General features: G+C 42.8%; 1 protein-coding gene across 6 annotated transcripts in view; it reads right to left on the bottom strand.

The window, feature by feature from the left end:
* The window catches only part of LOC109898059 (AP2-interacting clathrin-endocytosis protein), a 45941-nt gene extending 32890 nt beyond the window's left edge, over window positions 1-13051 (bottom strand). For 2 of the 6 annotated variants that reach the window (XM_020492825.2, XM_031833557.1), the window contains exons 1-6: window positions 12976-13051; window positions 12019-12197; window positions 10141-10335; window positions 5997-6112; window positions 5131-5251; window positions 1331-1420 (exon numbers count right to left, since the gene is read on the bottom strand). In XM_020492825.2, the coding sequence (XP_020348414.1) occupies window positions 1331-1420; window positions 5131-5251; window positions 5997-6112; window positions 10141-10335; window positions 12019-12122 (626 nt within the window). In that variant the 5' untranslated portion in view covers window positions 12123-12197; window positions 12976-13051. Of the gene's footprint in view, window positions 1-1330; window positions 1421-5130; window positions 5252-5996; window positions 6113-10140; window positions 10336-12018; window positions 12198-12522 lie in introns of all 6 variants that reach the window. The other 4 variants (XM_020492824.2, XM_031833559.1, XM_020492826.2 and 1 more) reach the window with 3 other exon arrangements.
* Window positions 13052-13184: the final 133 nt, after the last annotated feature.

The raw sequence follows: 13184 nt of genomic DNA, 5'->3' as shown, positions 1-13184 counted from the left end.
TGCTAGGTAAAGCTCCGCCTTATCTCAGCTCACTGGTCACGATGGCAACACCCATCCGTAGCACGCGCTCCAGCAGGTGTATCTCACTGATCATCCCTAAAGCCAACACCTCATTTGGCCGCCTTTCCTTCCAGTTCTCTGCTGCCTGTGACTGGAACGAATTGCAAAAATCACTGAAGTTGGAGACTTTTATCTCCCTCACCAACTTCAAACTGCTATCTGAGCAGCTAACCGATCGCTGCAGCTGTACATAGTCCATCAGTAAACAGCCCACCCAATTTACCTACCTCATCCCCATACTGTTTTTATTTATTTACTTTTCTGCTCTTTTGCACACCAGTATCTATACCTGCACATGACCATCTGATCATTTATCACTTCAGTGTTAATCTGCAAAATTGTAATTATTCGCATACCTCCTCATGCCTTTTGCACACAATGTATATAGACTCTTTTTTCTTTTTTCTACTGTGTTATTGACATGTTTATTGTTTACTCCATGTGTAACTCTGTGTTGTTGTCTGTTCACACTAATATGCTTTATCTTGGCCAGGTCACAGTTGTAAATGAGAACTTGTTCTCAACTAGCCTACCTGGTTAAATAAAGGTGAAATGTAAAAAATTAAAATGAAACTTCACAAAATAGATGGCATCATGAGGTAGGGAAATTATGTGGATATATTGAAGCAATATCTCAGGACATCAGTCAGGAAGCTAAAGCTTGGTCACAAATGGGCCTTCCAAATGGACAATGACCCCAAGCATACTTCCAAAGTTGTGGCAAAATGGTTTAAGGACATCAAAGTCAAGGTATTGGAGAGAACGTCACAAAGCCCTGACCTCAAACCCATAGAAAATTTGTGGGCAGAACTGAAAAAGCGTGTGCAAGCAAGGAGGCCTACAAACCTGACTCAGTTACACCAGCTCTGTCAGGAGGAATGGGCCAAAATTCACCCAACTTATTGTGGGAAGCTTGTGGAAGGCTACCCGAAACGTTTGACCCAAGTTATACAATTTAAAGGCAATGCTACCAAATACTAATTGAGTGCATGTAAACTTCTGACCCGCTGGGAATGTGATGAAAGAAATAAAAGCTGAAATAAATAATTCTCTACTATTATTCTCACATTTCACATTCTTAAAATAAAGTGGTGATCCTAACTGACCTAAGACGGGGACTTTTTACAAGGATTAAATGTCAGAAATAGTGGAAAACTGAGTTTAAATGTATTTGGCTAAGGTGTATGTATGTAAACTTCTGACTTCAACTGTATGCATGTATGTATGCATGTATGCATGCATGCATGTACGTATGTGTGCCAGGACCTACCCCTGTAGAGTGATGCATTGTCTGGAGCTCTCCATCCAACTCCCACACAGCATAGCTCGGAAATACTGAGACCGCGCACACAGGACCGCCCTAAAAACACAAGTCAAATTTCAGCTGTGTGGCCTGTGCGTGTGTGTATGTGTGGTGATGGTGTAGTTGGTGTAGCTGGCCCTGAAGGGACACATGGTGACGGTATGTCTGGCACACAGACCTTCAGAGAAGTGACTGATCTGGACATCAAAGAACCATTCTGCAGTCTCTGAACTGAAGCCCATGTTTTTACCAAGATGATGCTCAACTGCTACTGAGATGCACATATGACCCTGCAGCACATTGCATATCTAATATGATCTTCAGATCATCTCTAGCATCATGACAGCTCGTGAAAATCAGAGTGGATCCACAGTTTTACAGTCACCATTATTCACTAGCTTATCTTGTCATGGACGAGGAAGGGCCCCCCCCTCTCCACAGTCAAACCCCTCTGCTTTTCTCTCTCACACACCCCCACATACTGTAAATAGTATAGTCTTTATTTAACCCCCTCAATGCCATTCTGTGATTCCATATACTTGGAGTGTGCTATAATTCTCTCAGAGTGATCGTTTAACTACACTTCAGGAGGGGTGTCCTCTTCTGTAGAAGATCTTATTATAGAAGCAGAAATAGACGATGTGACTGGAGAGAATTGACAGTAAAAAAGGCTGCTGAAAGAATCGTGAATGTCTCGAAGCTATTGCAACACATTTCCATCAATTCTAAGTGATTACTGTCACTATTCCTTAAAACAGTGGCTGCCATCTCCCTGGGGCCACCCATATGAAAATGTATGCACACATGACTAAATTGCTTTGGATAAAAGTGTCTGCTAAATTGCATACACTAAATATACAAAAGTTTGTGGACAGCCCTTCAAATGAGTGGATTAGACTATTTCAGCCACACTCATTGCTGACAGGTGTATAATATCGAGCACACAGACATATAATCTCCATAGACAAACATTGGCAGTAGAATGGCCTTACTGAAGAGCTCAGTGACTTTCAACGTGGCACTGTCATAGGACGCCAACTTTTCAACAAGTCAGTTCGTCAAATATCTGCCCTGGTCAACTCTAAGTGCTGTTATTGTGAAGTGGAAACGTCAAGGAGCAAAATGGAAAGTGGAAAGCCTTCCCAGAAGAGTGGAGGCTCTTATAGCAGCAAAGGGGTGACCAACTCTATATTAATGCCCATGATTTTGGAATGAGATGTTCGATGAGCAAGTGTCCACATACTTTTGACACATACTTTTGACCATGCAGTGTATATTAAGAATATTGGCCACACTTGTGTTATTGGGTTATTGGGAGACACTAAAGTCGTTTAACAAAAGGTAGTCATGATGGTATAGGGTTGTACTCCAAACAGCGTTGTACTCCAAACTTTAGTAGCACCATCAGCCTAACGTATAGAACATGACAAGTCCTCCTGTATGTGGAACAAAAGAGTGACTTCATACAATGAGCTGTAGAAGCCTTGCTGCTATAAATGAAAGGCTTCAGATTGTGAATGTCAGTCAGTCTCCATGAGGAGGGGAATAAATCTTCTCTTCCCTCAGCAGAGGTAGGTGTGTGTCTGTGTCAGTCAGTCTTGATATCGCTTCTCTTCCCCCAGCCGGGGGAGGTGGGGGTGGAGGGATGGATGAAAGTGATTGGTAGATCACAGCTCAGACCCAGTGGAGTGGCATCGAGAGAAGAAGGGAGCGAGAGAGAACTGCGGAAGGCAGGCAGGCACCACTGGGCTACCATACTAATCAGATTCAGCAGTGTTGCACTGCAGTCAAGGCTCACACGGCATGGAACGCTAGAAAAACACCAAAAAAGATTTTTCCGCTTTCATCTGAAGAGGAGCTGCATTACACTGTCTGTCTGTCTGGGTAGATCCCCTGAGCACAGGCAGGGAGGGAGAAACCTGTCTTCATGTTTACTACTAGCACTACCTCTGCACCACTGAATGACCTCACCACAGCGTAACGGCTTGGTGAAACCCTCTGGCCTTGAGGACTGTGATTGTGTTGTACAGCTTACTTTTTTATCAATGAATGATAACAGAAACATGAAGATAAATCAAGCAACATTTTTGGATACAGAGACAGATGGTTGTGCTTGGTGCACATTATTGGTTTAAATGCTGGTCTGTGGGGCTTTTTCAGGTTGATGTTTGAATCAAAGGTCAATGTATAATCGTGACCATTTATTGGTGCCTGAAATCCAACTGTTCAGATTGCATGCCAAAATGGTAACCAATCTATGCAAATATCCCTTCAAAGTGACGCCTGTATGCAAATGCATAACACTGTTATAACATGATTTCATGTGACACACAAATACATGAAAAAAACACACAAGATCAGTAGCTATTATCCAACTCTTCATGTACAAGAAGTGCATCAGTATGTATCAGCATATCATTAGCAGTATCTGTACTCAATCCACTTCCAAACAGCCTTGCATGTGTATCACTATTACATGAGGAAATGCCCAACAATCGATCAAGTTTGAGCATCAGGGAAGTCAATCAAATGCCAGAGAATGTTAATGTAGTAACGAAAGTTCAGTAAGGCTGGTCTGAATGGATCATCCCTTCATTTATCTAGTGAGTAAGGGGTAATAAATGAGGGGTTGTTATTTTTATGGAAAATAATTCACGTGTGGAACTGACCTTTCACGGAGTTGCGTTATTTTACAGAGAACGCATAGAGCCCTGAGTTGATTATCCCTTTTATACCATGGCTATAATTGAACACATTTGCCGCTAGAAATGTGTTCATTTGCAGGTAGAAATGTGTGCAACATCCACGGAAGTAGCTAGCAAGTTTACTAGATAGCTACAGTAGTTGTTATGGGAACCAAATAAACAGACTTAGTAGCTTAGCTAACTATGAAAATCGAACTCAACAATCCCACTACTGTTTTCAACTGGACTTTTACTTTCAAAAGCAGCTCCAACAAAACTTGTAAAAATGAACTATAGGTTTTGAATTCTACTGTGCAAATATACTGTGCATTACAGGGAAATAATGCACATTTATAATGTTACCTCATTAGCATAGCAGGATAGCAGGTATCCGTGTTAGTGTTTATGTTACCTCATCAGCATAGCGTCACGTCTTTAGTCCTCCTTTACTATAAGCAAGTGTGCGGAACGTCATTCATCAATTAACTTCAGCCTGTGAGCATGGCACACTAAGGCAATTCCACCACGCTCGATGATTAATCTATGGGGTTACTCGTGCAATAATCACTTTCCTTTCCTTCAACATATGAGCATGAATCTAGCGGAGTATTTATATGGGGGGTGTGGGGGGGGGAAGACAAGGCCTACCCAAAACCATTCAATAAAATTCCATATTGTATTCTGTCTCTATTGTCATGGAGTTAAGCCTTTACTCGATTGAACTATATGTAGGCCTGGTGTTATGAACTATAACTGCTTTGTGAAAATAATACACCTACTAACGCCACCTACAACCTACTGAGTTGCATCAAATTATGCATAGATAGAAGAGGAATTAAGATGTACAGAGGTTTGATAAGTCCCAAGTCCCAAAACAAAACAATCATAGTCATTCTCCTACACAAATATTGATTGACCTTTAGACCTTATTGTGCTACTAGGTTTCTTCCTTCTAGGGAGTTTTTTTCCTGGCCACTGTGCTTCTGTTTGGTCTGTGGTGTCTAGGCCAAGTTACACTAAATCCCTTTGTGACCACTGCTGATGCAAAAAGGACTTCATACATTGTATCGGCTGATTGATTACCTGTGACAGGAGAAGACCTGCTCCCCTACTTGGATGCTGATGTCAGATCCTTCTCCTCTCTGGTAGAGATCCAACAGGTCTGCTCCAAGACCAGAGGCTGGCTCCACAACCACAGCATTATCTGAAAGGGATAGGAATGGAGGGCAATAATAAGACAATAGAATGTATGTGCAAAAAACCTGGTCCTTTGGCCTGGGCAGATCTGACTAGAAGGGCCGTGCACTCCATCCGACCAAACGCAAAGAGTGTTTATGTGTGAGTGACAGAGAACAAAGCTAAACTGAATAAACATGCAGAACGAGTAGCGTTAGTGTTTACCTAAAAAGGTCAATAAAGCCGTGTTGCCTTATCTGCACTGGGCTGTTATTGCCAGTAGCAACAACAAGCTACTAAATGCAATTAAGGGTTAAAGGGAAATTTCACCCTTTTCAACTTCATATTCATCATCGCTAGCAGCACCACAACATCAACATATGTGAAAATGGCGCTTTTCTATGTGTTGTTGTAAAGGAAGATAACTGTTTCCAATGATATCATTAACCAATTAGTAGACAATTAGTAGGCAACCCCTACTCATATTTGGTTAAAACTCACATAATGCACACTGATGATGTCATTGGAAACACTTAACTTCCTCTATTTTCCCCCCCACAAAACATAGAAACGAGCCATTTTCACATACTGTATGTTGATGTTGGGGTGGTTCTGGAGATGATGAATATGAAGGATATTTTTTATTTTTTGTACATGTCCCTTTAAGTCAGATCATTTTGAGTCTCATGGAGCCAGGGACCAATAGGGCTTTGGTCAAAGTAGTGCACTAAATAGGAAGCCATTTTGGATGCACATACTGTTGATCTGTTTACCTGAGTCAGTGTGGAGATCGACATCGGGACCATTGAGGACAATAGTAGGCGACTCTGAGTCCTCAGGGATTCCTTCTCCAGCCAAGCCCATGCGTTGGTCTGCTGTGTACATTCGCCTAAGATTAGTGGAAACAGAAGAAAAGTAAGAAGATTATATTGTCCAATGTACAAGAGGAAATGTGTGTTCAGCTTTATCCCAACCCCTCTAAAACACCTAGGATTAGAATGGTAACAAATGCCTAGGTTAGAGCCTTTGTATAGATACTATGGGGAATACTACAGTCAGTCATCATTGCTCTGAGCGACAAGGAGACACTGACGCACAGGGTGTAATGTTCCAGAACACAGAGGTGCGTGAGAGGAGCACAGTGCAGGGATTATGACTGCTGCCAGAGCCCCAGTGCCTGTTAGCTAGCACACTGCAGCCCAGCCCAGTGTCTGTTAGCTAGCACACTGCAGCCCAGCCCAGTGTCTGTTAGCTAGCACACTGCAGCCCAGTGTCTGTTAGCTAGCACACTGCACCCCAGCCCAGTGCCTGTTAGCTAGCACACTGCACCCCAGCCCAATGCCTGTAAACTAACACACTGCACCGGGGGTGTCCTCAGATGGGGCCACAGTGTCTCCTGACCCCTCCCGTCTCAGCCTCCAGTATTTATGCTGCAGTAGTTTGTGTTGGGGGCTAGGGTCAGTTTGTTATATCTGGAGTACTTCTCCTGTCCTATCCGGTGTCCTGTGTGAATTTAAGTATGCTCTCTCTAATTCTCTCTCTCGGAGGACCTGAGCCCTAGGACCATGCCTCAGGACTACCTGACATGATGACTCCTTGCTGTCCCCAGTCCACCTGGCCGTGCTGCTGCTCCAGTTTCAACTGTTCTGCCTGTGATTATTATTATTTGACCATGCTGGTAATTTATGAACATTTGAACATCTTGGCCATGTTCTGTTATAATCTCCACCTGGCACAGCCAGAAGAGGACTGGCCACCCCACATAGCCTGGTTCCTCTAGGTTTCTTCCTAGGTTTTGGCCTTTCTAGGGAGTTTTTCCTGGCCACCATGCTTCTACCCCTGCATTGCTTGCTGTTTGGGGTTTTAGGCTGGGTTTCTGTACAGTACTTTGAGATATCAGCTGATGTACGAAGGGCTATATAAATACATTTGATTTGATGCACCCTAGCCCAGTGCCTGTTAGCTAGCACACTGCACCCCAGCCCAGTGCCTGTTAGCTAGCACACTGCACCCCAGCCCAGTTAGCTAGCACACTGCACCCCAGCCCAGTTCCTGTTAACTAGCACACTGCAGCCCAGCCCAGTGCCTGTTCGTTCACCTCACTGCAGTTGAACTGATTCTTCTACATCTGATGAGACCAAAACACCGGTTCTGTTCGAATATATACACACAGAGGTCCGTTTATTAGGTACACCCATCTAGCACCGGGTCGGACCTCCCTTTGCTTCCAGAACAGCCTGGATTATTTGGGGCATTCTACAAGGTGGCGGAAACGTTCCACAGGGATTTTGTCCACGCTGATGCGATGCCTTCACACAGTTGCTACAGATTGGAAGGCGGTACGAACAGCACGTTCCATCTCATCCCCCCAAAAATCTATTGGGTTTGGTCAGCAACAATGTTCAGCTACGCTGTGGCGTTCAATTGTTGCTCAATTGGACCTAATGTGTGCCAGGAAAACATTCCCCACACCAGTACACCACCAGCCTGTACCGTTGACACCAGGCAGGATGGATCCATGGACTCTTGCTGCTTTCATCAAATCCTTACTCTGCCATCAGCATGACGCAACAGGACCCGGAATTTGTCAGAGCAGGCAATGTTTTTTCTACTCCTCAACTGTCCAGTGTTTGTGATTGCGTGCCCACCGGAATAGCTTCTTATTTTTAGCTGATAGGAGTGGAACCCAGGGTGGTCGTGTGCTGCAATATCCCAGCCGTGACAAGGACTGACGAGTTGTGCGTTCCAAGATGCCGTTTGGCACACCACTGTTGTACTAAATAAATAACTGCGCTGTAATGTGTGTGTTTGTGGCCCGCCTGTTAGCTTGCACGATTCTTGCCATTCTCCTTTGACCTCTCATCAACGAGCTGTTTTCGCCCACAGGACTGCCGTTGACTGGATGTTTTTTCCTTTGTCGCACCATTCTCGGTAAACCCTAGACATGGTTGTGCGTGAAAAGCCCAGGAGGGCGGCCATTTCTGAGATACTGGATACGGAGCACATGGCACCGATGATCATAGGGCACTCAAAGTCATTTAGAATGGGCAAAATGAGTGACCTAACGCTCAATCAAACATTAACTGAATTCCTCGATGCCTGTCTGCCTGCTTTATACAGCAAGCCACGGCCACGTGACTCCCTGCCTGTAGGAGTGATCCATCTTCATGAACGGGGTGGTGTACCTAATAAACTGGACCCTGAGTGTATATCTGCTGCTGAAGATAGTTAGACTGGCACTCAGAGGTTCTCAATGAAGGATGATAGACAGGAATGATGATCTATGATAAATGTAGTGGATTAATTCAGACTCGTTAATTAAGGATCCAAGAATTTAAGCTTTTTGCCCATATCAGATATGTCTATGTCCTGGGAATTTTTTTGTTACTTACAACCTCATGTTTACCAGTAAAGAAGACTTGCAAGCATACACATTGGTATGGTTATGAACATAACAAATATGTGGTCCATTAAGAGCGAATTGTCCCAATCCAGGAGCTCTCAAACATATACTGTACATCTACCAACAGGCTTTGTTTGTACGCCGTTTGTGTCCACATATACAGTATTCCAGAGTCATCATCATGGCACAACATGGTCTGCTCTGCTGGTGCTCTGAAGGCCTGATTAATACCCTGCTAATGAGCTAGCAGCATAATGCATTAGATCAAAGGCTGGTTGTACTCCCTCAGTAGACCATACTGCTGCTGCTGGGGCCAGATCTGACTCTAGTCTACAGTATGCCTAATGGAGAGTATCACTGGATCCATACCCTGATGTTGATATTACAGATGGATGCTATTAGTACTAACATGATCAGATAAATCTCACAATGCCTTCGTAATCAGATTACACATTCTATTAATAATCTGCTTGACAAAATACTTACAGCAGGAGTACTCTACTACTATTTGAGAAGGTCCGGTCACACATTTCCTATGTGGCAAAGTTCCAGATGGATATTGCATTTATCAGCGTAGTAACAAACCTCCAGTTCACAACCCATGTGACACCAAACTGTTCACACCCCCTCTTGTTGGCAGAGAGAAAATGTTACCATTTTAACTTAATTTTCTGAAATTCTACACATTAGGGCGGCAGATACAAGCGTTGGACTTGTAACCGAAAGGTTGTCAGATCGAATCCCTGAGCTGACAAGGTAAAAATCTGTCATTCTGCACCTGAAAAAGACAGTTAACCCACTGTTCCTAGGCCGTCATTGAAAATAAGAATTTGTTCTTAAATGACTTACCTAGTTAAATAAAAGGTAAAAATAATTACAATACCTGACAAAAACAAAGGGGGCCTCCTGGGGGTTGAGGCCCCTGAACACTTAATCTGGCCATGATAACGACAAGATTTAGATAGCTGGTTAGTCTAATTTACCTATGCTCTCTAAGGTCTGTCAGTGAATGACATAACAAGAGTAAAACTCCCCATGCACTACCAACTTTTGAAATTGCATCTTGTGCATTCTATGGTTACAGCTCTAAACAGCAGTAAGTTCAAAGACTGAGTTCTGACTATTTAAAAAAAAAGTCAGGACCAGCGGTCCGTATTGAACCTGTTCTGGGTCTGCATCAAGTATGGCTGATTTACAGCATCTTGGTCTGGAGAAAAAAAAAAGGGAGTATGGCGCCCTCTGGCTGTAATTCAACAGTACAGAAACTACACGCTAAGCACCACCTAACAATCATGTTAATTGACAGAGTTAGATTATCTACAAAGAAACACTCTCTTAAATTATTTAGATTCAAATATATTTTATGCATCTGTGATGTCTATTTGAGTAAGAATAGAGGGCCTACATAAGGATGATTGGACCATAGAACTAGCATTAGTAATTATATGTCTATGGATTGGTGAGTACTACTGAAACTGTAAAAACAATCACATATACTCTGACTCGGAGTGTACCTGATATACTGCTTCAGCTCCGTGCTGTCATAGTTGTTTAGCTGGATCGTCTTCGGGTCTGGATGAGAACCCCTCCTCAGTATTTGTGGGGCCCTGGCCAGGAGAACAGCCCTGTGAACCAGGAGAGGGGTGGAGCTGGTGCAGGAGCCCACCGTACACAGGCTGACATCTGCCTCTAACTCCTCCTGCAGCAGCCTGGGAAATCACAACACAGGAGTGGTTCACATCTGGCAGTACATAAACACATTGCAACACAAAATAATTTCAGTGGAGCAAGGATAGGAAAGGGACAATGATACAATTAATTTCTTAACTGAAGACATTTACATTTTAGGAGGCAGAGTAGTACATTTGGGAGGTGGGTCATCAAGGGGATAGCATGGTTAGTAGTGTAGGGAGGTCAAAGGCAACCGTAGAAACCCTACAACCCTGCTTAACTATATATAATCAAGCTGACTGGACTTGATCTGGGTAAGTCAGCAGCACAGAGTCCTTGGTCCTTCCTTCTGCCCCAGTACCACTAACCACCATAATTAACTTCCATTGCTGTGTCTGAAGTGGGTGGACCCAGAAATCAGCCAGCCTCAAGCCAAATGGGCCATAAGAACTGTGGTACTACTGTAGCTACTGCCTCTGTGTCTACTGGAACTGGGCTATTTTATTGCCCCCAGGGAAGGCCGTGGCTGGGTAGCATGTATGAGCTGTCCTACTGCATGCTACTTCTGCTGTTGTACGTGTCCCCCCCCCCCAAATGGCACCATATTCCTTTTGTAGGGCACTACTTTCGACCAGAGCCCCTATGGGTCAAGGTCAAAAGTAGCAACTATAAAGAGAATAGGGTGCAGTTTGGGACACAGACAGTAACTGGGTTGCATGTATGAGCTGTGGTGTTACTGCTGCTGTAGCCATTTCATTTTACAGCCCTCAGGCAGATAAGCAGAGAGTGACTGGGAAGTGGGTCACCCATGATACAAGGAGTTAAATGGGAAATTATGTTCCTTTGTCGTTCCATTTCCCATAACCCCTTGTTGCGTGTGACTGTCATGAGCAGCAGGAGCAACACTGTGTCTGACCTGCCAACAGGGGGTACTAATGTTCTTATTACTACCAGGTAGTAAGAGGAAAATGTTTGTTTTAGTCAGGGGAGTAGGGTGAAGTTGGGTCGTCTCTAGTTACCTCAGCCACAAAGTCATAAACCCTATTTCTAAAATGTATTTTCGTAAAAGATTATTTTAAACCTAACCGTGACCCTAAACTGAACCACACTGCTTACCTTATGCCTACCTAATGTTAAATCAAGACCCAAAAGTTAATTTTGTTTCCAGGATTATTTATATAGACAATTTTGACTTTGTGGCTGTGCTATCTAGTGGAAATCGTGACGCTGATCTGGAGCATAGTCAGGGTTGGGGTCAATAAATGGAATTCGCCCCAACCCTAGGGGCAATTCCACGGTAACAGTGACACAGACTCCAGATACAAAGTTTGGTAACAGAATGGCAGTTTGTGCTGTCATTCTGCTACCAAACTTTGAATCTGCACTATTGGTCAGGTGAATGTGTTTTGTAAAATCTTCAGTGGAAATTGTTAAAAGTAATCATTGTGCATAGAGTTAACTTTGCAATCATTGTTTTTTGTTAGATTTTTTTTACATTCAAATGTATGTCAGTCTTAGTGTCACTTTGTTACCGTGCAATGCCCTGTAGGCTGCAATTTAGTTTTTTGCTTAATAGGATAATGAGTGTGGGAATATTTTACTAATAAGGGCTTTCTTGACAGTTGCCTGACAACGCCTTATGTAGAGTGAATGTGTTTTTTACTAGACTTCACTGGAAAATAGGCTAAGGTTCTGTGTCCATAAACAGTGTTAATCATTACCTGTTGAGGTCTGCAGACAATGCAGAAGCTAAGCATTTCTTAAGATTGCTTCTGGATTTTCTTCCTTTGGCTTCAAATTCTCGTATTGCCTCTGTGTTGATCATAGTAGTTGTGTGCTCCCAAACAACAAGTTTGATGTCTCTCCTAAAAACCCACAAGATTGGGGCAGTTCATCACACCTAGGCTCAAAGTAGGGGGACAGAAGGAGAGAAGATCAAACACAAAAGAAGTGTAATAAAACTCAGTTAATATTTCACGAATAACAGACATAGGTGTTTTCCCTAGCCATAGATGAGCTTCTTGTATAACTCAAAGGTCAGAGGGGTATACTACAAAGCAGGTTCAATGAGTTAGCCAGCTAACTTCAATAAACAATCAGAAATAACTATCGACATTCTGGCTCATTAAAAAAGCAAAACGTAGATGTGTTTTGGTTGTTAAGTAAATTAGACCATGACCATTTCAAGCTTATCTAAAATAAATAAATAAAGTTCAGCAATTTACCTGGCTAACTCATTGATCCAGTTTTAGTAGTAGACACCTCAGAGATCCTAACGGCACTATTTCAATGTCACCTCAAGAATAGGCTAGCTAGCTTTATCAGATAAAAAAAACTGTAATTTCGTGAAATTCCCACTTACTTAACTACTATCAAACGCAAATCACACCCTTTTTAATTGCATGGTAATAGCTACATTAATCATTAATAATAACATATAGTTGTTTTCCTCAGCTGTCAAAACAGTTAGATGGCTACCCTACGTCACTGAAATAGACGCCATCTATCTCAGAGGAACAAAAACAATGAGTAGGCAGCTCCTAAAAAATCACAAAAAACGAGCCTATAAAATATCTGTCGATTCATACAGCCATAAGAACTCAATATGGTCCAGTCACTGAGTAAGAGTTTGCGTCAGCACTCGACAGAAACAAAGATATTTTTTAATTCATAGCCACCATTTGAATTCCAATTATTTGCAATTAGCACGCTTGCTGTGCTCTCCGACTGACTGTGCTACCCACCCCAATGACGTATGCAAAAGGAGGTATTTTGACCGTAAATACATTAATATGCGCGAAATGAAAACGGGTCCTAAATGTCATACTGTTTGTAGTAAATGCTCATATTGCATTCGATCTCTCCTAACAAATAAATTAAATAAAAC

This window comes from Oncorhynchus kisutch, linkage group LG10 (genome assembly GCF_002021735.2).
Source record: "Oncorhynchus kisutch isolate 150728-3 linkage group LG10, Okis_V2, whole genome shotgun sequence".
Classification (NCBI taxonomy): Eukaryota; Metazoa; Chordata; class Actinopteri; order Salmoniformes; family Salmonidae; genus Oncorhynchus; species Oncorhynchus kisutch.
Note: the sequence above shows the minus strand (reverse complement) of the source record. Positions and strands in the feature narration are given on the sequence as shown.